The sequence below is a fragment of the Myotis daubentonii genome, chromosome 15 (assembly GCF_963259705.1).
Source record: "Myotis daubentonii chromosome 15, mMyoDau2.1, whole genome shotgun sequence".
NCBI classification, from domain to species: domain Eukaryota; kingdom Metazoa; phylum Chordata; class Mammalia; order Chiroptera; family Vespertilionidae; genus Myotis; species Myotis daubentonii.
The window spans coordinates 33,040,086-33,066,342 of NC_081854.1; the positions used below are offsets into that span (position 1 = coordinate 33,040,086).

The following is a 26,257-nucleotide window of genomic DNA, read 5'->3' on the forward strand; positions in this document are numbered from 1 at the left end:
GAAGACCATAGTCAAGCTCCTTTTTCCTCTGTTTTCAGTTTTATTGAGACACAATTGACATACATCATTGCATAACTCTAAGGTGTACAGCATGATGGTTTAATTTTCACATTCAGGGGTGGGCAAAGGTAGGTTTGCATACAGGTTATGATTTTAATAATACAAGAATAAACTGTGTTTGGCGTACTCATAATTGTAAATCTAATTTTGCCCTCTCCTGTGTTGTGAAATGCCGTTAACATTCATTGTTTGATATAGACATGATAACAAGGAAAGGAAAAAATACTTTTCCTTGTGATGAGAACTGTTAGGGTCTCCTTGCCTAACAACTTTCCACAAGCTCTTTTCTTGACCCGTCAGGGACAGCCCTCAGGCCAGGGCCGGGCTGGTGTCATGTTTGTAGGAACGCGCAGCTCAGAGGCAGTTTCTCTGCCTTTGTTGAGGTGGGAAGTCTGTGTTGGTCTCTGGGGAGTAAGGCTGTAATTCAAACGCCTTTATCCTTCCCAGCGTGAAATTCTGACTTCACTACTTTTGTCTGAAAGGGTGGCCCTTGGAGGTCATCTGATATGACCTAGAAGTAGTTTTCTTCCCTTTTTTTGCTATAATGACTATAGAATGGAGCATATTGTTCGTGGTTTGCAAATGAAGGAAGCTGCTGCCGCAGGCAGGCCAGGGGCCCTGTGGGTCACGCAGGGGCTTCTGGGGAGGAGTGAGAGGAGCCAGGCTTGTTGCAGCCCCTGTGTGAGCCCAGGCAGTCGGTCGCAGCCCCTCTGGCCCTGCCCACAGAGGAGGGCCTGTGTTCACTCTACGAGCTCTCGCAGCCCCAAACTGTGCCGCTTGCTCTGTTCCTGATTTGGCAAAGCTGACTGCACCTGATTCCAGAAAAGTACCTTCCTCTCTTCCTTGGCGATTTGTAATTACTCATTCATCCAACACGTTTAAACCGAGGACTATTATGTGCCAGGAACTCTGGGTCCTGGGGAAGTTGAGTGATTTAAGTCACAGAGTTTGCATTCTGATGGAAGTACAGGGACAGATAATAGACAAGATAGCAAGTACTCTCTCAGGAGATGAGCACCATAAAAAAAATAAAATGGGCGACAGATGGACTACAGGGAAGCCACCGTTAGCAAGGCTGGTCTGGTGAGAAAGGAGGTGACACCAGGGAGAGATCTGAATGAGAAGGAACCAGACATGCAGGTATCTGGGTGAGGAGTGGGCCCAGCAAAAGGGAAGGCCCTCAAACCATCTATATATTTATTATTTTATTTTTATTGATTTCAGAGAGGAAGGGAGAGGGAGAGAGAGATAGAAACATCAATGATGAAAGAGAATCATTGATCGGCTGCTTCCTGCACATCACCTACTGGGGATCGAGCTCACAACCCAGGCATGTGCCCTTGACCGGAATCGAACCTGGGACCCTTCAGTCCACAGGCCGAAGCTGTATCCACAGAGCCAAACCAGCCAGGGCCCATCTATATATTTAAAAGTCTAAGTGACCAGTCGACCGAAAGACAGGTTGACCTGTTGCTATGACTCACACTGACCACCAGGAGTCAGACGCTCAATACAGGAGCTGCCCTCTGGTGGTCAGTGCACTCCCGCAGTGGGAGCACTGCTCGGCTGATCGACAGGCACCAGGTGGCCGGGCTCGCGGCTGGCGAGCACCGCTGCCACGCGAGCCTCTCTTGATCGGGACTGACTGGGCGAGAGCCTGCAGTAGGCGCGGCGGGGCCCGGGATGAGCAGGAGCAGTAGGCAGGAGCCGCAGTCGGCGTTGAACTGTTGGTTTTGGCCCAATCCCCGCAGGCCATGCCAAGGGACCCCACCGTTGCATGAATCCGTGCACTGGGCCTCTAGTATATATGATAATGCTCTGGTGTCCAGAATATATAAAGAGTTCTTACAACTCAACAATAACAAGACAACAACCCAATTAAAATATGAGCAAGGGATTTGAATGGACATTTCTCCAAAGAAGATCTACAAATGGCCAATAAACACATGAAAAGATGCTCGCTATCATGAGTAATAGGGAGATGCCAATCAATCCCCAATGAGATATCATGTCCCACCTACTAGGAGGCTGTAATACAGGTGTAGGTGAGGATGTCGAGAGTCGGAACCCTCTGGTGGGGATGGAAATGGTACAGCTGATGTGGCAGGTCAGTCTGAAAAGGTTAAGACTAACAATCCCACTCCTTAGTATACACCCAAGAGGAATGAAAACACGTGCCCACATAAAAACTTGTACATGAATGCTCACAGTAGCATTATTCACAATAGCCCCAAACTGGAAAGCACCCAGATGTCTGTCACCTGATGAATGGATAGACAAACTGTGGCCTGTCCACACACCGGACTGTTATTCAGTCATAAACAGGCATGAGACACTGGTTCACCTGTAGCCTGGATGAGCCTCAGAACCACTGCACTGAGTGAAAGAAGCCAGACGTGAAAGGTCACACATTGTATGATTCCGTTTACTTGAAGTTTTCAGAACAAGCAAATTCATGGAGATGAAAGGCAGATTAATGGTTGCCAGGGGTGGAGACGGGATGAGGAGTGACAGCGAATGGGTACAAGGTCTCCTTTTGGGGTAATGAAGTGTCCTGGAGCTAGGCAGTGGTGATGATTGCACAACATTATGAATATACTGCAAATGAATGAATTGTACACTTAAAGGGTACAGTTCACAAAAGGGGTGACTTTTATGGTCTGTAAATAATCTCTCTTTCTCTCTCTACCTCTCTCTCTCTCTGGTTAATTCTCACCTGAGGATATCTTTTTTCCATTGATATTTAGGGAGACTGGAAGAGAGAGGGAAAGACAGAGAGAAACATTGATGTGAGAGCAACACATCAATCAATTGGTTGCCTCCTGCAGGAGCCCAGGGTCCGGGGTGGGGAGGAGCCTGCAACCCAGGTACGTGCCCTTGCCCGGAATCGAACCTGGGACCCTTTGGTCCGCAGGCTGGCACTCTATCCACTGAGCCAAACAAGCTAGGGCAGTGGTCGGCAAACTGCGACTCGAGAGCCACATGAGGCTCTTTGGCCCCTTGAGTATGGCTGCCTCCATTTTGTTCCATAACGGTTACCATCGCTTTCGTCATCATCACTGTCTAGCTTTTTTTGTTTTTGTTTTTTAATATATTTTTATTGATTTTAGAGAGGAAGGGAGAGAGAGATAGAAACATCAATGATGAGAAAGAATCATTGATCGGCTGCCTCCGGCACGCCCCACACTGGGGTTTGAGTCTGCACCCTGGCGAACCGTGACCTCTTGGTTCACAGGTGGATGCTCAACCACTGAGCCCCGCCGGCTGGGCTAGCTAGCGTTTTTTACCACTTGCCTAGTTCTGAAGGCTCTACCCCATCTACTAGTTCTGATGGGGACCTCCGCCCAGACACAGCGCCGTGCCCTTGGCTGTGTTTTCATCCTCCGATCCAGCCCTGCACAGAGCTGGTGCTGAAATAGCTCTTATTGCCTCAATCCCCAGCGTCCGAAATGAGGACTTAAAGAAAAGCGGAGGTTCTGTCTTGGATATTCGTGTGGGCTCATAGTAAGTTAATCAATAGAGTTAAATGAGTCAGCCGTAAATGTGCGGACAAACTCAAGGGCTGGGAATGTCGCTAACAGCCAGGGGGAGGGGAAGCTGTCTGTGCCTCCGTCCTCACCACTCCGGAGCTCTGAGTCCGGGACGGAGAAGCCATCTTCCAGCCCAGGGAACTGGAGACCAGAGAGGGAAGGGGTGGCTAGGAACCGGACGGTCTCTTGGTTCCCTCAGGCTGCTGAGCTTAGAGTTGGCTTTGCTCTTCTGGGTATTGTACTTGGCCTTGAGAGCCTGAAAGGTAAAGAAGAACCCCGCACATTATGCAGGCATCGCTAACTCTAGGAACAGCCTGTTGTTGGTCTCCCCTTCCCGTATGCCTTTTTAATGGGCAGATTGGTCCAGACCAGTTACTTGTTACCTGCCCATATCTGCTCATTCCGCGGGTCTATTCCTTCCTGTTCTCTGCAGGTGGAAGCCACACCTTGAAAATCCAGGAAGGAGATTGGTTTTATTCTTATAAAATGGCATTTCCCACTGAACGGAGGGACTGCGACGTGGCTACAGGAGATGGGCCAGAGGCTCTTGATTTACTCAAGAAATACTATTGAGCATGACCAGTGTGTCAGGGCCATTGTGGGCACTTGAGATAGCTGGGAAGATTCCTGGCCTCCTGAAGTAGGTGTGAGCAAGCTGCAGGAGCCTTTAATCTCTTATTTTAAACACTGTAATGATAAGCTGATTATATGGCCCTTTAGCCTGTGGTAAGTCAAAAATAGAAGGGCTGGTGGAAGCAGGCATTTTGAACTTGCCCGCAGAAGCTGTTGCTTTTGTCTGTCAGAGTCTCGCTAAGTTGTTAACATGAATCCCCTTTGTCCTTACCCTGCTGGTAGCTGGGTGAACTCCAAGTCATCCTTCAAATCCCATATCAAACATCACCTCCTCTGTGAAGCCTGCCTTGATCACCAAGGCAGAGTTCATTTCCTTCTTTCTTTATGTTCTTATTCACCGTGTGATAACTCTCATTGCTACGGCTCTAACTACATTGTGTTCACATACTCCTCCCCACCCCCTCCCAGGCTAGATTGTATATTCTTTGAGCGTAGGGATTGTGTCTTTTTCAGCAAAGTCTCTGGATCATACTGTCAATAAGTGTTTGTCAAATGACTAACTGATGGCAGTGGAAAAACAGCAAAACTGTAAAAAGCAGATGCAAGAATGCGGAGTAGTGCACATCAGGGGCGTTTAGTGCTCAGGCAGCCAGACCCTGACTCCGCCAGGGCCCCCTGTGTGTCTCGCTGTAGGTGCTGTAATGATGTACTCAGAGCCTCCAGGAACTGCTGCAGCCACCGACCTCTAAGTCAGAGGTGGAGTCGGGTATCACACACTGACTTCCTTTTAAGGAAGTAAAAGTCATCATTACAAGAAAGGTCCTGGTTGCTGTGTCATTAGGGGAAAACCACCAGCTATCCTGATAATTTGGGTCTGCAGATCAGCCCACTCCCGGAGGGGCGGGTGCCGCAGAAGCAATCATCTTCCTTCTCCTCCGGCTATCCTGTACTCCGTTTTCTGGTGCTCTCGGCCAGACCAGGAAAGCTGGGTCACCCCACTTTTAGTGTAAACTCTAAGAGGAAGGAATCATTTGGGAGGTCTCTGCTCTGAGGAACAGGGGGACACGGTAGCAAGCTGCACACAGTGTGGTCTCGGTGCGGACTGGGCTATACACAGGCGCACACCGAGTGTAGATCCCAGCAGCAAACAGAATCTCCATCCGGCTCTCTGAGGGATGGACACAGGGCCTTTATCCTGGGATGGGTTTCCTTAATTTTTTGTTCTTTTTAATGTTTTCAGAAAAATTGTTTTGAGTGGGACAGGAGGGGTTTTACCCACCAGGGAAACAATGAAATTCCCTTAGAAAAAGAGAGAGCGAATGAGATGGGGCTTTTCAGTAAAGATAGCTCTCCCTTTAAGGGAGGAACCCGGCTTCTCTGACCCTCAGCCTTTAGTCTCCTGGTGAGGGGGTGGGGGGTGGGGTGAGGCCCCAAGAGGACATTTTCGGCTTCCAATGTCTTCCTCCTGCTATTCAGTCGCTGCCTGCCCCCCCCCCCCCTCCACAGCCTGCTGGGAGTGAGTGCTGGTGTGGCCACTGTCCAGCTGTCGCCTTGCCCTGGGTGGCAGGAGAACTCTCCCGTTTCCCTTCATACCTCCTCCAGGGAGCTGGCTTGGTGGAAGCTGACAGCTCAGCTCTTTGGTGTGTGGGTCATTTTCTCCTTACGGATCCTTGTTTGCATAACTTCTCAGGGAGTTGGTCTAGGACCAGGTCAGATCTTTGTGGAGCTCTGGGGCAACTTCCTCCCTGTGTTCCCTGCCCCCTTTCTCTGTCTCCTTCTGAAGTTCAGTGTTGGATGAAAATGATAAAATGCTCAGTTCTCTCTCTCTCTCTCTCTCTCTCTCTCTCTCTCTCCTTTCTGTTGGCCAGCAGGTGGTTATTGGGTACCTACTCTGTGCCTGGCACTGTGGGATCCAACAGGAACTAGACAAATGGGAAAGTAGGTACAAGGATCAAAATGTTCACAGGGCTTACTTAGGTGGTTGAGACCCTTATTTTTGCTTATTTATATCTCTAATTAGAATAATTATGTGTTTTGTGTGTAATGAAAAAAATTGTCCCAAGTATTTGCAAAAGTGCGAGCCATTTGTACACTGCTTGGCCGTGGCAGACCCTGTCTCCTCTGGGTGTGTCCTTCTCCAGCCGGGGCTGGGGGCTGGCTTTGGGGACGGGGAGGGGGGAAGGCTAGGTCCCTGTGGGGAGAAGGCGGGGCCTCAGTCAATGTGGATGTGGATCCTGTGTCAGGATCACGCTGGAGAGAATAACGGGGAGGGCTGGGCAGAATCAGCCCCTCAGGGTTCCCTGAGCCTCGGAAGCTGTCAAGTCTGGCTGGGGGAGGCAGGGGAAGCCCTCGAAAGGTTGGTGTGGATTGCATGCCATTCGTAGTTTTGGGGAAAATATTAACGCAGCTCATCCTGGTGGCCTTGGTGATTCCAGAGCAGTCTGACCCACCCCTCCCCCCTTCTCCCTACCCTTCTTCTCATGCCCTGTTGTGGTCACCTCTCCTCTCTGTGTTATTGTTTCTTCCCACGTTCCCTTGTATAACTGCTTAGCATCGCTCCTTTGCTCCTCCCGCCTTCTCTGTCTTCCTAAAACCCTCCCTCCTTTCTGATCCTAGACAGAGAGTGCAGGGGGAGGGAGAGAGGGGAGGAAAGGGACAGGTGGAGGGACGTGAGGGGTGGTAAGGCAGGAGGGAACGAAGGAAAATGTAGGGTCTCGGAGGGAGGAGGCTTAGCGGAGAGCTGGAGGGAGGAAGAGGCTGCAAAGGAGAGAACTCAACACAATGGCAGCCGGTGCTTAGAGCACTTACTCTGTGCCAGGCGGTGTCTGAGAGCTTCACCGGTGACGAGTTTATGCTGTGTGTTCACTTACTTAGTAAGTGAAGGCGAGGAGCCTGCAGGGGGAAGTAGGACACTGAACCAGGTGAGCCCTGCCCAGGCCTCTCAGGGGGCCTTAGGGCTGGTGGATGGGCTGGGCCAGAGCTCTCCCATGCTACCAACCCGCCTGGATGAGGCGTCATAGGCCAACCAAAGGGTCACATTCTTTTGAGAGTGGAGTTTTATTAATGTCATGTGAGGACCATCTTTTCATGAACAAGACTCTCACAGGATGGGAAGGGGAGGGCGTCCACAGCCTCAGATCAGGGACACCGAACATGCAGTCCACCTGGCCTTGGAGCTCCTGGCGCCGCTGAAAGGCCCTGCAGTGGCACTGACAGTCCTCAGGGACGGGACTTCCGACCTTGGTTTGTCATTGGTTGACATCTTCCCTGGATGAGGCTCCGTGGGATTTTGTGATGCCTTTGGGAATCCTCGTTAATGACGGCTAATGTCAAGTAGATGACTGAGCGGTCACAGAAAGAGCTCCCTCATACCCAGTGCCGCGGTTCAGTGTCTTTTTCTCATTACGGCTCTGCTCGTTCTCGGGCTGTGGGGTTGGGCGGAGGGAGCGTCTCTGGGGGGACAGTCCTGATGGTCTCTGATGGTGAGACACTCAGGAACCACACCTGGCTGCCTCTAGTTCTGTAAATTACTGCTGAGAAGCCAGGCCACACAGGAAGCTCCTTTACACTTCCTTCAGATAAAGGCGTGCGGTGGAAAGAAGGGGTGGAGGCTCAGCTTCGGCACATCAGCTTTTCTGCCCGCGAGACCTTTTGCCTCACCCCCTTTCTCTACCGGGAGTGGAGCGGGTTCTCCATGCTCAAAGCCCCATCGTTTCCTCTTCTCACCTCTTCCTCTAGGTCAGTGGTTCTCCAGGTTTGCAGGCCTCAGAAGCCCCCTGGGAGCTCATTTAGGCTCAGTGTGCGAGCCCCAGTTGCGGAGCTTCTGAATTCACATTCCAGTGTGTTCTTGGGTGATGCTGATGTTGCTGTTCCGCGGACCACACTTTGAGAACTGCTGTCTACACTTCACCAGTTCTCCAGTGCAAGAGTCACCTGGCTCCTTATCGCTTCACCTCTCTGAGCCTTTATTTCATCTGTAAAATGGGACTGTGAGCGGTGCTGACCTCAAAGAGAGGTCAAAATGAGACATGCAAATATGTATAAATGTGATGTGCCTGGCACATTGTAAGCACCCTTAGGACCCGCGGTTTAATCTGTACCCTCCAGTGCTAAGCTGGGCTTGGCACATAGTTAGTCCTTAAGAAACACTCCTGGTACGAGTGACTAAAGGGCCATGTGCTCCCAGAAGTGCCTCTGCTTTGAAACCCAGAGCAGTGAGCATAAATTCGGTGGATATAGAAAGCCAGTGAAGAAGGTAGAGGCTAGGACAGTGATGACGAACCTATGACACGCGTGTCAGAGGTGACATGCGAACTCATTCTTTTGGTTGATTTTTCTTTGTTAAATGGCATTTAAATATATAAAATAAATATAAAAAATATAAGTCTCTGTTTCACTATGGTTGCAAATATCAAAAAAATTCTATATGTGACACGGCACCAGAGTTAAGTTAGGGTTTTTCAAAATGCTGGCACGCCGAGCTCAAAAGGTTCGCCATCACTGGGCTAGGACGCTCTCTGTTGGGCTCAGCAGTTGGGCCCCTGCAGACCTGAGAGCAGTTTCACTGGAGAGGAGGGATAGAAAGATAACGACCATCTCATCAGCCAAGGCCTTCATGTTTCTTTCTTCCCACCCCCATTTAATCCTCACAACCACCTTATGAGGTAGGTATATGACGCATTTTTCAGATGAGGAAACTGAGGCTTAGAGACATTCAAAGTCACAGAGCTGGTACAAAGTAGGGGTGATTTCCTAGTGGGTTTTGGAACTTGGACGCAACCTGGATGCCATGGAGCCAAAGGTTGAGGTCAGTGGCCCCGTGAGCAGGTGTTGTGGACAGCTGGGCTGAGGCCTCCTGCAGAGGGGACCCAGGGGGTCTCCTGGTGTGAGTGTTTGGGCTTCTCCCACTGGGGTCATCTGGAGCTGCACCCTCCTCCACTCCTGAACCTCAGTCTGGACAGATGTGCTATTGGCCCCATTGGGGACCAAGTGGCACCATGAAGGTGACAGCAACCTCAAGTATCAGCCAGTTTTGCCATCTTAGTGTCCACACATACACATATACCCGTGCACATACAAGCACACACACCCAGACACATGCCTATATACATGCACACGCCACTATACATATATGATGAGGGGTAGCTATGCCTTTCTCAGCCGATATACCCGCGTTTTCCTGTGCGTGTGAGTGATATTAGCAGGAGATGAATGAGGGGATGTGATGTTTCCACTTCTGTTGGGGTGCCGTGGCTGCGTGGTGTGTTTGGGCTGCCTAGTTTGTCCAGAAGAGGGAAGGCGGCCCGAGAGCGTCTAAGAACGTGAACTTTTTCCTGCACAGACCAGTTTGAGGTCAAAGTGGCCTCACAGCCTCCTGCAGGGTGAGTGGGGGAGAGAGGCTTCAGGTCTGCGTGGGCAGCTCTGAAAACGTGGCTCAGAACAGGTTTTTCATCTTAGGCTCAGATGACTTTTCAATGTTGGGCCAAATCTATGCAAACATCTGTAAGCTTAACGCGACTGTTGGATTTTCAGAAAGGTCAGCAGTCTTGTTGGTCAAACCATTGTCCGGTAAGCGCCCGACAGCCACTCAGGAAAACAGCCTCGCTGCCATGATAACTTCAGTGCCATTGCCTGCAGGCCAGGTTCCCCATATCCTTGGAGGAGGGAGGTGTGACTGACCGACCTGCCTTGTGCCAGGTCCGGAGCTGGTACTTGGGACACATGATTTGCAGCTTTCCCACATGGAGCCTTTGGCCAGAGATGGGGCGGTCGGAATCCAAATGCTGTCACAGAACCCAAATGTCCAGCCAACCCATGTGGAAATGGGAACTAGAGTGGTTCCCATGGAAACAGACTGCCTGTTCTTTTGCTTGTGTTGCCTTGGCATCTGATGTGCGGCCCGCCTCCCCCTCAGGTCAAGGCTGCAATTTAATTAAACACTTTGGTGCTGGTTCTCCTCCCCCCTCCCCCCCCCCCCCCAATAACACTACTCAAAACAATGCGCTGGCTTCCCAAACACAGCCGTGACTGCTGGGAAGTGCTCTGCAGCTCACCCCCACGCTGTCTGCACCAGCCCCATGTGGCTGCGTGAATTTCAGTTCCTCAGTCCCACCAGCCTCATTTCCTGTGCTTCCCCCGCCCCCCACCCTCACCCCCACCCCCACCCCAGCTCCTCCCTATGGCTGCAGCTTCTGGGGGAAGATTCTATCACATTGGAGGCCTGACTCCCAGGCAGCTTTCACAGCGTTCGCCTTGAATCCTATGACCCACTCCTGAGGGTGGTAGAAAATCACCCTACTTGGCAAGCATCCCAAATGTCCACCAACAGATGAACGGGTGAACAGATTGTGGCATATCCATATAATGAAATATTATTATGCAGGACTGACCACGCCACAATGTGGGTGAACTTTGGAAACATGCTGAGTGAAAGAAGTCAGACACAAAAGGCCACATGGTGTGTGACTCCATCTGTGAGAAATGTCCGGAACAGGCCCACCCCGAGATGGGGCAGATTGGTGCTGCTGAGGGAGGGGAGGAGGGCGCGGAGTGACTGCTCCTGGGATGGGGTTTCTTTTTGGGGTGATGCAGATATTCTGCAATAGACAGTGCTGATGACCACACAATATTGTGACTGTACTAAACGCCACTGAATTTTATGCTTAAAAATAGTCAAAATGGTGAATTTTATGCTATGGACTTTTACTTCCATAAAGAAAAAAAAAGTGAGAAGGACCAAAAAACATCACCTCATTTTACAGATGAGGCAGCTGTGGCTCGGATGTCAGGGGACTACGTCAGGGTCTTTGGGGTAAGAGAAGGGCCTCCCTCCCGTGGGAATCTGCTGGGCTCCTTCTTTGCTTCCCATGGCTGGGTGGTCACCACATCCTGCGAATTTGGCCTGTGAAGTGTCCCTGAGACCACCCTTTCTTCTCTGTCCCCACGGCCTTGTCATCCACTCACCCCCACGGTCAGGTCCCACGATGGGCGCCCACTGGACTTCCGTGGCCAGTGGGCAGACACACCTGAGCTATCCCGGTCCTTGGCCTCAAGTCCAGCTCTGACATTATTAGTATGTTACTTTGGGTGAACCACAGGACTCCGAGCCTCATCTGTCGAACGGTGATTTGGATGTTGATGAAGGTGATGACAGTACCCCCGCCCCCCCATCACCCACTGGACAGCATTGTATGAAGACCAAGTGAACTAGTAAAACAAACGAGCTTTATAAATAGAGATGCTGTGCCAGCCTGAATGGTCCTCATGATGGATGTTTCCTTTAAGAAATTAGCGTTGTGGCCTGGACTGTAGAGGCTGCGTCAGGAGCCTGGACTGCTGAGAACTGTTTCTTAGCTTCCCTGGGACAGATGGGTTCCTATGAGACGGTAGAGTTGTTCTCTGACAGTGTTGGGCTCTGAGGCAGTAACCAGGCAATGAACTTGATCAGCTCCACACTGTGTCTCCATGACTCTCAGTGGGCTAATGGTCTCAGTAACTCAGTATAAACCTATACATTGTGTGGGATTCGGCAAGGAGGCACCCAGAAAGATTATAGGAAGAAAGGCACCTTGATTTAAAGACAAATAGATTAAACACCTCAAATGCATCAGCATTACCTGGGCTCCAGTTAGAAATGCAGACCCCAGGGACCCACCTTAGATCTGCTGAATCAGAATCTGCTTTAGCGAGACCCCCACGATTCGAATGTACACGGATGCTGGAGAAGCACAGCTCGGCACTGTCAGTGGGCCCCCGAGAGATCCTGAAGCTAACAACTAAGAGCCATGAAGAGCATCAGTGCTGAGCAGAGCGGCTGGTACAGATGAATAACCCAAACCTGTAGCATCCCATGTGCTGGCCGTGGCCAGGTAGGGATCAGTACAGTTAAAATATGAACTATTTAGGGATTAGGCAGAGCAAGAATATGTGATTTCTCAATGAAATGCACCGAATTTCAGTGGGAAACACAAAGGATCTGATTAAGTGGGGACATAAACTGTATCTAGAAATTCATTGGGCAACGTTTGGACCTGTTTTTGGTGCCATAACGGGCTGGGGAGGGGTGGCACTGGCTTCTAGTGGGTGGAGGCCAGGGTGCTGCTCAACATCCTACAGTGCCCAGGGTGCCCACCACAGAGCGATCAGCCCTGAGTGCCAGGAGCGCCGAGGTGGAGCGATTCTAGTCTATCCTAGTGGGGGTACACACACACACGCACACGCACATGCACACGCATACGCATACACACCACACGGGACTCTAAAAACTTGAGAATACTTTGGTAATGCAGAGAGTGGTGGTTGGGGAACTTAGCATGGTGGGCTGGAAGAGATTCTAAAGTGACGATAATGAGAAAAGTGTGGTAATGAAATGAAATGGAAATGTAGATCAATGGAACACAGTAGCCCCGAGAGTCATTTTGTAGAAATGAATATATAAGCTGCAACAAGCAGAACACAGCTAATGGAAGAATATTAATAATCCTTCTTTTTCTTGAGAATATTAAGAATTCTTAATGGCCTACTTGTCCAGCCATAAGCTAGACATGGCCAGAGGGCCCAGGGCTGTATCCCAGGCCAGCCCGCCCCCAGCCCGGTTCCCATCTCCACGTGGCTCTCCCATTCCTAGTCAAAGGCTGGGGGTAAGAAGGGTTGACAAAGTTCTCCCTGGGTGAGATCCAGAGCTTGAGCTTTGACCGTATGAGGGATGGGAGGGTTGCAGGTGTAGCAGCCAGAGAGGCTGGGTTCCCATCCAGCGTGGCTTCCAATGATCTCGGTGGCCTTGGGAGTGTCCGGTGACCCCTCTGAGCCTCCATTTCCTGTCTGTGAAATGGGCATCAAAGCCTGGGTGCTGTTGTCAGGATCAAATGACAGAATGTTGGCCAAGGTCAGTGTGGGGCCCCCATCGCACCAATCGGGGTGCACTTGTGACTTACAGCCCCTCCTCGGAGATGTGTTTTTGGGGTGTTTTAACTGAGCCCTATGCCCTCTTGTTGCTGTTGGTCGCAGATGACATCCGATTGTTCGCCTTTGTGCGCTTCACCACCGGGGACGCCATGAGCAAGAGGTCCAAGTTCGCCCTCATCACCTGGATCGGCGAGAACGTCAGCGGGCTGCAGCGAGCCAAAACCGGCACAGACAAGACCCTGGTGAAGGAGGTCGTGCAGGTAATTGGCCTTGTGTTCCTTCTGGATCTGGGGGTCACACCCAGCAGGGACAGAGAGGGCAGAGTTTGGCCCCAGGTCTGTGACTTAGCTGGGACTTCAGCAAGCTGTCTCTGAACCACTGGGAAATGCTACCATTGTTCCCAGAGTGCGGACTAGGAGGCAGGTAACTGCATCTGCGACCCTATCACCCACTGGCAGCATGGCGGCTGTCAGTTCACCTTTGAGGTTGGGGCAGATGGCTCGTAGAGAAGGGGCTGGAGGGATGGCTGAAGTGGCGGCCACTACCCGTTTGGATCATGACTGAGCCTGGTTGACTTCCAGTGGGGGCCATGAGGACCCAAGGTGAGAAGTCATGTGTGCCCTCTCTGAACAGTGCCTGGCACACAGTAGGTACTCAATAACACTTTTTGAATGAATACATGTCATTATCAGGGCCAGCGGGGGCTTTATGATAATTTTGGTGGCTATAGAATGACAAGGGTTCTATCAGCAATGGCACAGACTCCTAGACTGGGTAGCTGGGCACTGGCCAGGGCTGACTTATTCCCAAGTCCCTACTTGACTGAAAGGAAGGGGGGACAGGCGGGTGTGCCCTTGGTTTTGTCTCCGGGCTTCTGAGCAGTTCTGCTTGTAGAGCTCTCTATTGTAAAGTTTCTTTCCATTCTGGACATAATGAAAATTGACAGTATTGGAAACTTCCAAGGCTGGGGCTAGGGCATGGCGTCATGCTGAGAAAAGAAACTCTGAATTCCAGAAAGAAGAACTAAGGGAAGGGAGCTGACTTCAGAGAGAGCTCTCCTTATCAAAGGGTTCTGCATTTTCCAAAATGATTTCTCAGGGGTTTCTTTTTCAGATGATGAAAAGATTCTAAAATTGACTGCGGTGATGATTGTACATCTGCGAATATACCCAAAGCCATTAATTGTAAAACAAAACAAAACACACACACAAATAGGCTGCACGCCACGTGGTATCCTGGGTTGGCTCCTGGTACAGAAAACCTGAGGAAATGGGGTGAAGTCTGTGAGTTTCGTTACAGCAACGTTCCAATTCTGGCTTCTTAGTTGTGACGAGCATACAGTAACACAAGATGCTAACAATTGTGAGATTGGGGTGCAGGGTCTTTGAGAACTCTCGGTACAGTCTCTTGCCACTCTTCTGTAAATAGGAAATTGTCCCAAAATAAGGCTTTTATTTAAAAAACAGTAAGAAAGACAAAAATTCCTATCATTCCATTATCTCGGCCTATTTTCCATCTTCCCTACCAGCTGTGTGGGCGAGCTCCCCACCTCTGTGCATTGATGCAGTCACAGCCTGCAAATCACGCTCTAGTTGGCTTCTTCTTTTTTTTTTTTTACTTAGCATAATTGCATAAATTATGTGACTGCAGAGCCTCTGTAATGGTGGCTGGCTGCCCGTTTCACAAGTGCACTGTGATGTACTAAGTGTTCCCCTGTTGTTGGCCTCTTGAGTTGTTTCCCATTTTTATTTTTATAAGGAATGCTTCAGCCAACATTTTAATACACACAGCTTCCTTCTCTCTCCCAGCGAATTGTTTCCTTGGAATACATTTTCAGGAGGTGGGGTTCCAGAATTAACAGGCATGGTGATCATTTTTAAAAGGTCCGGGTTGTCAGATGACCTTCTGAAAGGGTTAGCGCACCAGGCCTGGGACATAGTAAATAAATGCTCAGTAAGTGGTTTTAATGGTTAACCATCTTTCGGGGGCGGGGAGTCTCCTTTATGGCAGCAGAATGAAAAATGCAATGGAATGCATGTTCCTTGGCCAACGTCTCCTGCTGAACTCTGCCATCCACACTTAGCTCTCCTCGTCGGCCAGCCGGGTGGCCAGGAGAAAAGGGAACAAGCCGGGAGAGAATGTTCGCCAGGATACGTCCAGGAGGGCAGTGCTTTGAATCTTGCAGATTGTCTTGATAAAATACAACACAAAATGGATCGTTTTAGCCATTTGGAAGCATACAATTCAGTGGCATTAAGAACATTTGCAGTGTTGTGCGATCATCACCATTGTCTAGCTCCAGAACTTTTTTTTTTTTTTAAATATATTTTATTGATTTTTTACAGAGAGGAAGGGAGAGAGATAGAGAGTTAGAAACATCGATGAGAGAGAAACATCGATCAGCTGCCTCCTGCACATCTCCTACTGGGGATATGCCCGCAACCCAGGTACATGCCCTTGACCGGAATCGAACCTGGGACCTTTCAGTCCACAGGCCGACGCTCTATCCACTGAGCCAAACCGGTTTTGGCAAGCTCCAGAACTTTTAATCACCCCCACAGCAAGCTCTGTACCCGTTAGCCTTTGGCGGAGTTCCATTTATTTACTTATTTATTTATTATTAGTTTTTTAATATATTTTATTGATTTTTTTTACAGAGAGGAAGGGAGAGGGATAGAGAGTTAGAAACATCGGTGAGAGAGAAACATCAATCAGCTGCCTCTTGCACACGCCCTCCTGGGGATGTGCCTGCAACCAAGGTACATGCCCTTGACCAGAATTGAACCTGAGACCCTTCAGTCCGCAGGCCGATGCTCTATCCAGTGAGCCAAACCTGTTAGGGCGGCTGAGTTCCTTTTAATCTAGAACTCTTCTCAGTTTGGTTAAGTGGGCCAGTGAATGAGGGTGATTTGGGGAAATATGATTTTTGGGGGCGGGAACCTTCAGTTGGGAGTATTGGTTCTAATTATTTTGTTGGCAGACTCACTTACATTGCAGCAAAAAGGGAAAGTCTGGCTCTGTGGCCTGGGGAGTGCAGGGGCGGCTGGCTTTAGGTGTGGCTGTATCTGGGGCTGAGGCAGTATTTTCCTTTCTTCTCTCTTTTCTCTGGGTTGGCCTCACGTGGCCTCTGTACAGCAGGAGAAATGGTCCAGGCATGATGGTTCTTCTGGGCCTTGAGCCCAGGGGAAGAGAGAGCCCTGGTTCCCCAGTGTCAATCATTTCATATGGCCCCGATTGGCCCACCTTAGGTCACATGCACATCCTGTGGGGCAGAGAGGTGGGGCTTCGTGATTGGCAGCTCTGGCCTGATTCCAGTTAAAAGGATGCCGGTATGTAGATGAAAAGCACAGATGTCCGCTCCAGTGGGGGAGCTGGGATGCGTTTGGAACTGCAGGTGCAATATAATGTTTTGACCATTACCTTTTGCATTTCCCCTACACATTTAAAAGGGTTTATTACCTGCAGCTATTATAAAACGTCACATTTATACTACGGTTGCAAATATAGCCATTTAAGTCACAGAGGGTCAATTTTGCTGGCATAACAATTTTGGCAGTTACTAAAATCATGCTGATCCTGGCTGGTGTGTATGTTTTTCCCGTTGTTTAATGAGAACTTGGACCAGATGTCCTCTGAGCTATTCTGGATCCCATGTTCTGGGGACTGGATCACTTTCCCAGCTGCCTTTTGCCATGATTTCCACATGAAGAATAAGCGGATTGGCTTTTATTGTAACAGAAGCTCTATGCCCACACCCTTATGCTCTGTGTGAAATGGAGAGAATGTAAATTGATGTAGATAAATTGATATCTTTAGTCTGTATCCAGAGCCAGGCCTTGAAACTGAGCCATGTCAGTGGCTGGGGGGCCAGTCGGGCTGGGCGGTGGTGACTTGAGTCCTGGGAACGTGGCGAACAGACGCACACACGGCTGCGTCTACCACTGTCATTTGCACAGAAGGGCCAGGCTGGTGCCGAGGACAGTCGCCCGCCACATCGTCCTGCACCTCTGCAGGAGTACGGGGACAGTGCTGTCGCCACTGTTCAAGACCTGCCTGCGCCAGGCCCGGCCATCTTGATTAGGAGCCAGCCATGATGCCCTGCAGGATGGCTTTATTCGCATGATCTTTTCATTTGTTTTTCTTTTTTTTGTTTTGGTTTTGTTTTTGTTTTTGTTTTTTTAGTAGTGTTTCCTGGAACTTTTTTTTTTTTTAATATATTTTATTGATTTTTCACAGAGAGGAAGGGAGAGAGATAGAGGGAGTTAGAAACATCGATGAGAGAGAAACATCGATCAGCTGCCTCTTGCACATCCCCCACCGGGGATGTGCCCGCAACCCAGGTACATGCCCTTGACCGGAATCGAACCTGGGACCTCTCAGTCCGCAGGCTGACGCTCTATCCACTGAGCCAAACCGGTTTCGGCTGTTTTTCTTTTTAACATTATTTGAATGTCCATGGAGCCGAGTAACTGGAGGGCCTGTGTCAGCTTTCAGTGTTGGGGAAAGAGAAGAGCAGAGTATTTCCTCCAGGAAGCAGTGGAGGCAGGAGGATGGGCATTTCGGTGACGGGGTGCAGTGATCAGTTTAGCGTGTCTTCTGATGACGTCTACACCCCAGGAGCCGGGTCAGCTTAAATTCCGGACGTCAGCCCACCCCCAGGGCCAGATGCACCCAACACTCCTCCGGTAGGGTCACTTTTGTGTGCCAGTGTGGTAATAATATTAATATCAATAGTTGTGTCCCTCTGCTGTGTCTGACACTTTGAAGGACTTTCCACGTATTAAATCATTTATTCTTCACAACCAGGCCGGTTCTGTCATTATCCCCATTTCACAGATGAGGAGCCTGGGAGAGTGGAGTCACTTGCTCCAGGTCCCAGCACTTGGACATGGTGGGGCTCTGCCTGGAGCCCAGACTGTCTGGTTCCAAAGCCCAACATGATCATCTCACCTTATTACATGGTTCCTCAAGTCCTCCCGCACCAAGTAAAATGTTCTGAGGTCACATGCATGTTGGAAACTCTACTTTTGTAGACTCACATGGCACACGAGAGGCTCTGAGAAGTGCTGCAGGAAACAAACCTTTTATATTTATTTTTAAATTTCCTGCTTCTCAGTTTTTCTTGATGCTTGAGCCTTTTTAAAGTAGCTCAGTGTTTTGTTTTGTTTTTTGGGTTTTTTGTATGTTTTTTTATGCTGCTGTGTCAAATAGAAAAGTTAATGGGCATAGGGGGAGTGATGCCCAGGTTGATATTTCAGCTCCATCAACTGTTAGCTTGAGGACCTTGGGCAAGTAACTTTACCTCTAGAATCTGTTCTCACTTACGCAAAAGAGAATGTAAATTTTCACAGAGCTGTTGGAAGGACGGAAGAAAAGCAATCTCTGTGAAAAGAGCTTCTCCATTTTGGTAATGGGTGAACTCCTATTCATCCTTCAAAACCTCAATTCTTGACCCCATTCTACCAGCCGCAATCAGAATTAATTACTTTTTTTATCCAGATTTCATGAATTGTAAATTATAAATAAATGTCTTTAGAAAGTAATCTTGAGGGCAGGGACTATGGCCACTTTATTATGTACTAAACACACAGCAGGAGTTAAAAAACAACAACAACAACACCACACACACACACACACACACACACACACACACACACACACACGAATAAATGGAGCTCTTCACATAGGCTCTAGACCAGGGGTGGGCAAACTTTTTGACTCGGAGGGCCACAATGGGTTCTTAAACCGGACCGGAGGCCGGAACAAAAGCATGGATGGAGTGTTTGTGTGAACTAATATAAATTCAAAGTAAACATCATTACATAAAAGGGTATGGTCTTTTTTTTTTTTTTTTTTAGTTTTATTCATTTCAAACGGGCCGGATCCGGCCCGCGGGCCGTAGTTTGCCCACGGCTGCTCTAGACTGTATATTCCTAGGATAGAGGGTTATTACATCTTCAATAAATGCCCTCTGGGCTGAATTAAATTGTGGGAGCCGGTTCCATTCAGGGAGGGACATGGGTTGATTGGAATTTCCAGAGGCTCTGCTTTTGTTTCAATAGCAAGCAGAGGTGAGCACAGGTTGGTGAGCTGGGAGAATCTTCACGCCTCCATGTAATGAGATTTCGGGCTGCTGCTCCCCCTTGCAAAGCATCAGTTGTCACCCAGCACGTGGGGCCCATCCACAGGCGCCTCACTGCTCCCCCGAGGGTTTCAGCTAGTTGTGTTTATGCTCCTTCAACCCCGTGGTTCACGGAAAGGCCCTTATTCTCCACAGAACCAGAGAGGGCCTTTGTGTTGGTGCATGTCACCTGGGCCTGGGCTCAGGCGGTGGGCGCTCTGGTGCTCGTGTCATGTATTTAAGACACAAACCACCTGATGACAAACACAGAGCCCTCCGAGGTGGAGCAGGTGTGGTGTGTGGAGGGCCAGGCTTGTTCTTCACGACCCACGTGCTGCTGCTACCCCCAATGTACAGAGGATATCAAGGTTCGGAGGGACGAGTCCTGAGGCCAGGGGGGTGTTGAATCAGAAACCCGATGGTGGGGAACGGCGACCTCTTTAACGTGGGATGTGGGCACTCACAGCCCTGCAGCCAGCCCTGTGCTCCAGAGCTCTCTTTACCAAGCTCGCTGAAAATTTGGGATGATAATATCTAACTCAAAGGATTGTAAAAACTAAACTAGATACTGTATATAATAAGTGTCTGGTGTATATAAAGTGTTCAGTGTGGGTACTATTAACTTATTTATTCAATTTCTGATGAAAGTGAAAACAGTCTGGTATTTACCGACAGTGAACATCTGTGAGTATGAGTTGTATTTTTTTTTTTTTAAATAGTTGAATGATTTCTTTGGGAAAACTTCCCCAAGGTGAGTATGGCTGAGGAACAAGAAATGCTAGGTACAATTTTGACCGGGCAGAAATTAAAGGACTAGACCTGGATTTAATCTTGCTTGTCAGCTGATGAATAGCAGGGGCCAGTTGGAGCTCTGGGTTAAGAAGGATTCTGAGGTTAAGTCTAGTCTCAGTGGGAAAAGTGCAGGATTGATTTGTGATGTCTGCCAGAGATATGGAGGAGAGAGTTGAGTGTGTTCCTCACCTTCTTGCCATCCCTGATTTAGACGGAGCCATCGTCAGAATCAGGCAGAGTGGAGTCAGGGCTTCTGTAAAAGTCAGTGGTCAGGAAAGCCGGGATCAGATTCCAAGTCCCCCAAATGCTGAAGAGGTGGGTGGCCCTGCAGGGGTGAGGATTCGAGGCGTAGGGACGGCTGCCCCTATTAGCTGCGGGCCCAAACCTATCCCAGCATCCTTCAGGATGCCATGCTTCCTGTCCTCCCTCTGCATGGACGGCTGTCCCGTGTCCATCAGAAATGTGGCGCGTGCCTCTCTCTTGTCCTTCGTTCTCTCCTTGACGTTGGGCCTCGTCATTCCTGAGCTGTGATGGTGACACGGATGCCTTTGTTACGGAATCTGTCAGACACGAGACCACTCCGTCTTGATGTTTGTTTCTCGCTTTTCTGTGATGACTCGTGCCTTTTGTAAGAACCTGTTCTTTCTGAGTAAATTACACCTCGCTGGAAGGATTTTTGAAACCTCGGTCTTTGAAGCACTTTGAGCGGTTGTAGGAGGGGAGTGTAGGAGGCCCAGGAGGGGTTGGCAGCCGAGTGCCCAGCAGGCTTGGTGCTGTGCCCTTTCATCCGGCTCATCCGTGTTCCAGCTGCTAGAGACCGCCTGCTGTCCCTCAGCACGCCACGGTCATTGTTTATAATTAATCTTTGCCCACTCGGGGAAGAGATACATTATTATGGTCAGCGTGTGTCTCGTCTCCCCCCTGCTCCATCTCTCACAAGTGGGAGAAGAGATTCTATCCCCCGCACTATTTTGCAAGCGTTTGGGACGGGCCTGCAGCGAGCACACAGCTTCCTCTTTATGAAAACCAAACTCGATCCCAAAGTTGACTTTTCTGTGCCAGTTTTCTCCATTGCTCCTTGCATTCTGGTGTCCAAATTGGAACTTTGTCCCACGTGATCTTGGTGCAAATCCATGGATGACTGGTGGGAAAAGGGCCGGGAAAACCTGTTGTCCAGCCCTCTTCATTCACGGAGATGGAAACCAGGGCCCAGAGCCACTGGCTGCTTCCTTCCAGGCGTTTTAAGAGCCCCCTGGTTCTCGTCTGCTCTCAGAGATACCCCCTAAGTACCTGAATTTTGACTTCCCAGGGCTTGAAAGAGTATCTGACGTGTAATAGGTGTTCAGTAAGCACGTGTTTGCTGGGAGGATGACGTGCATAAGCTCACATTGCCTTGGATACAGTGAAGGTCGCGTCTCTTACCTGGCCCTGCTTTGTAGAAATGTGCATTGCTGAAATCACAGACTTACCTGCCCACGACTCCCCGCTCATTTTTCTTCCTAGACCTTCCCCCGCATTCCCTGCATAGGTTAGCCATCCACGTAGACCTAAGGTTCTGGGTAGAAGGCCTGACAGTTCTGCCCAGCAGGCCTCCGCCCTGTCCTTCCATGCTTCACCCTGTCTCTAGCTTTGGGGTGTGCAGATGGATTGCCATCTTCTCTCTGCACGGGCAAGGCAATGGCAGTGTCACGTCTTGGTTATTCTGAGGATTCCCCATCGGCCTGTGGACTGAAGGGTCGAGGGTTCAGTTCCGGTCAAGGGCATGTACCTCGGTTTCAGACTCGATCCCCAGCCCCAGTCGGGGTGCGGGCAGGAAGCAACCAATTGATGTGTTTCTCTCACATTGATGTTTCTCTCTCTGTCTCCCCCCCCTCCCCCAGCTTCCATTCTCTCTAAAAAATCAATGGAAAAATATCCTCAGGTGAGAATTAATAACAATAAATGAAGAGATGATTTAAAACAGGGTAGGAGAATATTGATGCACTTTTTGAACCAGCTTTGCAAATAGATTCTTGACTATGTGTAGATCCCGGTTCCTAACCCCAGTCTTCTCTAGAGCTGCCTTCCTCAGAAGCAGACTGAAGACTGTCCACGTCTTTGAAGCACAGCACAGGTGCACTTGAGGAACAAAATGTGTTCTGAAGATGGTGCGTTTCCAAACCACCGTGGAGTCCCATTGAGCTGGATGGGGATTCTTCCTTTGACAAGTCCTGCTGAGGCAGAAAAGGGAGAGACCCCAGTGCCTGGGAGCTGTGAGCCAGGGGCAGCATTCCTGGACATGACAGAGATCTTTCTAGAACCACAGGGGACAGTGTCCCCGGTCAGACACATGTTGCTGAGAGTGTCTGACAGAGGGTTTAGGCAGCTTTGACATGCTGCCACGGCGGGCAGGACAGTTTGGAGCAGTCCAGGAGGGGGGTTGCAGGGGAGAGAGGACCCCAGAGAGACCAAGGCCAGGACCTGGGTCCCCGCCCAGAGGCTGCGTGTGCCCTGGGCGGAACTGATGCACCTCTGAGTCCCCATTGCTTCTCTAGCAAATGAGGGGGTGCATGTCAGGGTTTCAGAGGCTCTTTCCGCCCCATCCCCTCCCTTCTTTTTGTTAAACAAGGCATAACCTACATAGAGGAAAACGCACAAATCTCAGGTGTACAGATTGCTAAATTTTTGAATTTTCAGGTTTTGAATTTTTGTACGTACCCGTGAAGCCACCGCCCAGGTCAGGACCTGGGACATTTCCAGCCCCCGCGGGGCCCCTCCTCGCCCACTCAGTCAGCTCCAGAGCTTTAGGGTTAATGTTCTTCCAGACGCTTCTGGTCTGTCTAGACCTGCACTGTCACCGGCCGCCTGTGGCTGCTGAGCACTTGAGTGTTGGCTTGTCGCCATGGGCCGCACGTGTCCGGTACCACCAGCCTTGTGAGACAGCGTGGAGGAAAGAATGTAGCCCACCTGCTTACTGCCTTTGTACTTGGGGCACATGTTCACGTAGCAACACTGAATATACAGGGTTAGATAAAACGCTAGTGCAGTGAATGCCATCTATTTCTCTCTCACTTTTCTCAAAGGGGCCACTAGAGAATTTGAAGTTCCCTCTGTGTTAGTGATGTCCCGGGACCTGACAGTCCCCTTCCTAGTAGGGAACTGCCTCCCCGAGCAGGGCCCTGTACCTGCCCCAGCAGCCATGTGGTGGCCCTGGGAGAGTGCGGGGGACAGGGACACAGTGTGAGGTGTGAGTGCGATGGCGCGGCCGTGCTCTGAGCAGACATGTCCTTGTGGTTTTCTGCGCAGTTAAGTCCTTGCAGGCTCCTTCCGGTCTCGGCCTTGCCTCCAGGTTGGGGTCTGGCTGCCTGCAGCGCCCACTGTGCTCGTTTGAAAGCCCACAGGGAAGCCCACGCCTGGGCTGCCGGGCCTCCCTTGCCAAGTTCGAGTGCGCGTTCTGCTGGAATTGGAGCGGGGAGAGGGTCTGTTTGAGTCGGGTTTAGGTCGACTCAGACCTTTCAGGGACTTTTTCCAGAGTCCACATCCCAAAGGGAAGAACCGTCTCCCCTTTGAGGTCTCTTGGGGTGCGTGAGCATCTGTGTGTATTGGGGGGAGGCCTGTGAGGCCTGCGGGGACCACCTCCTGCCTGCCTTTCGGGTGCTGGTCCCCATAGTGGGGGTGCATGAGGTTGCTTTTCTATGTACTTTTGTTTGGTAAAATAAGTTTTTGCTAATCTTTTGATTTTAAACATGTCTCTGATATGTAGCATAGGGTTTGGGGTTGCTTTTTTTTGTAGCTTGAGACAACCTTTTTTACTAGGCAATTTTGTTCATTTACATTTATTGTTACGTTTTTATTAGATTCTGTTACCCTGTTTTGTTCCTTATTTTGGCCATAATTTGATTTCCCATATACTTGTGGCTTTAGGTTGGGCTGTGTTCTCTGTAGATTTCTTAGCCCTTATCAAACAAACTTCTTTTGAACCTGAATCTTGTAATGGCTAACAGACACGAGCGGGAGTGTTGGAGTTGCTTTAGATTGCCATATATAGCTATCACCGAGCTGCCAGACTTTGAACTTCCTTCTACAGGCACCTTGAGCTGCTGGCTTCCTTCTCCTGGGCCTGCCCTCTGCCCCTCCCCCACGCTGCTGGGGCTCAGGGTTGAGAAACACATTCATTCTCAGTTCCCCTTTCTGGCTCCTACATCCAGCTCATGTGTTCACTCATACTGATGACATACCCAGACCCCGAGCAGCACAGTAGGGAATAGAGAGGATATTTAGTCATCCTGGGATGGTTACACAATCTCTCCAAGCCCAACTTGCTGGTCTCATCGTAAGTGAGAAAATGTGTGAGGCAGTGCCTGGCACATACTAGTTGCTTGATAAATATTAACCTCCCCCTTCTCCCTCCCTGTTCGTATTCTTGGTGGCTTGACCTGGCAAACAGTTTGTGTTTATACTGTAAAACTTGACCTTGAGTGCTCGCCTGGTTTAGCCATTCTTCTTGGAGGTGTGGTGACTTATTTTTGCATTTGTGTATTCTTTTAATTGAAGTAAAATTAATCACTTTAAAACATATAATTCTGTGGCATTTAGTACATTCACAGTGTTGTGCAACCACCACCTCTATCTGGTCCCAAAACATTTTCATCATCCCCCCACCCCCCCAAAACCTCAGACCCATTAACAGTCACCCCCTATTCCCTGTCCAGCTCCTGGCAGCCACTCATCCACTTTTTGTCTCTGGATTTGCCTTTTATGGACATTTTATATAAATGGAATTCTGTAACATGTGGTCTTTCATGTCTGGCTTCTTTCATTTAGCATATGGTTTTGCAGTTCACTTATGTTGTAGGATGGACCAGTACTGCGGTCCTTTCTTTGGCTGAATGATAATATTCCATTGTGTGGATAGGTCATGTTTTGCTCATCCATTCATCTGTTGATGGACATTTGAATTGTTCCCACTTTCTGGCTGTTTAGAATAATGCTGCTGGGAATATTCATGTCTAAGTGTTTGTGCGGACACATGCTTTCATTTTTCTTGGGTAGATCTCCAGGAGTGGAATTGTTGGGTCATATTAAAGGTTTTTTTTTTTTTTTTTAATTAAATCTTTATTGTTCAGATTATTACATTTGTTCCTCTTTTTTCCCCCCATAACTCCCCTCCTCCCAGTTCCCGCCCCACCCTCCGCCCTCACTCCCCACCCACTGTCCTCATCCATAGGTGCACGATTTTTGTCCAGTCTCTTCCCACATCTCCCACACCCTTTACCCCCCCCAAGAATAGTCAGTCCATTCCCTTTCTATGGCCCTCATTCTATTATGATCACCAGATTATTTATTCACTTGATTCTTAGATTCACTTGTTGATAGATGCATGTTTCTTGTTCATAATTTGTATCTTTACCTTTTTCTTCTTCTTCCTCTTCTTAAAAGATACCTTTCAGCATGCCATATAATACTGGTTTGGTGGTGATGAACTCCTTTAGCTTTTTCTTATCTGTGAAGCTCTTTATCTGACCTTCAATTCTGAATGATAGCTTTGCTGGATAAAGTAATCTTGGTTGAAGGTTCTTGGTATTCATCACTTTGAATATTTCTTGCCATTCCCTTCTGGCCTGCAAAGTTTCTGTTGAGAAATCAGCTGACAGTCGTATGGGTATTCCCTTGTAGGTTATTGAGTTTCTTTCTCTTGCTGCTTTTAAGATTCTCTCTTTGTCTTTTGCTCTTGGCATTTTAATTATTATGTGTCTTGGTGTGGTCCTCTTTGGATTCCTTTTGTTTGGGGTTCTCTGTGCTTCCTGGACCTGTAAGTCTATTTCTTTCACCAGGTGGGGGAAGTTTTCTGTCATTATTTCTTCAAATAGGTTTTCAATATCTTGCTCTCTCTCATCTTCTGGCACCCCTATAATTCTGATGTTGGTACGCTTGAAGCTGTCCCAGAGGCTCCTTACACTATCTTCATATTTTTGGATTCTTTTTTCATTTTGCTTTTCTGGTTGGGTGTTTTTTGCTTCTTCGCATTTCGAATCTTTGACTTGATTCTTGCGCTCCTCTGGTCTGTTGTTGGGTGTTTGTATAATATTCTTTATTTCAGTCAGTGTATGCTTAATTTCTAGTTGGTTCTTTATCACAACATCGAGGGTCTCATTAGATTTCTTGAGGATCTCACTACATTTTTTGGCGGCTTCTAGACAGTTCTTGACAGACCTTAAAAGTGTGGTTCTGAAATTTGTATCCTCCATGGACAATTTTGTCCTGTTTCTTTGTCTCCGCATTTTTTATGCTTTCTTGG

The 26,257-nt window shown here is 49.1% G+C and overlaps 1 protein-coding gene across 1 annotated transcript in view; it reads left to right on the forward strand.

Moving 5' to 3' along the window:
- The window catches only part of COTL1 (coactosin like F-actin binding protein 1), a 42,167-nt gene that overhangs the window by 12,571 nt on the left and 3,339 nt on the right, over positions 1-26,257 (forward strand). The window contains exon 3 of the mRNA XM_059667183.1: positions 13,170-13,327. Coding sequence (XP_059523166.1) covers positions 13,170-13,327 — 158 coding nt within the window. The remainder of the gene's footprint in view (positions 1-13,169; positions 13,328-26,257) is intronic.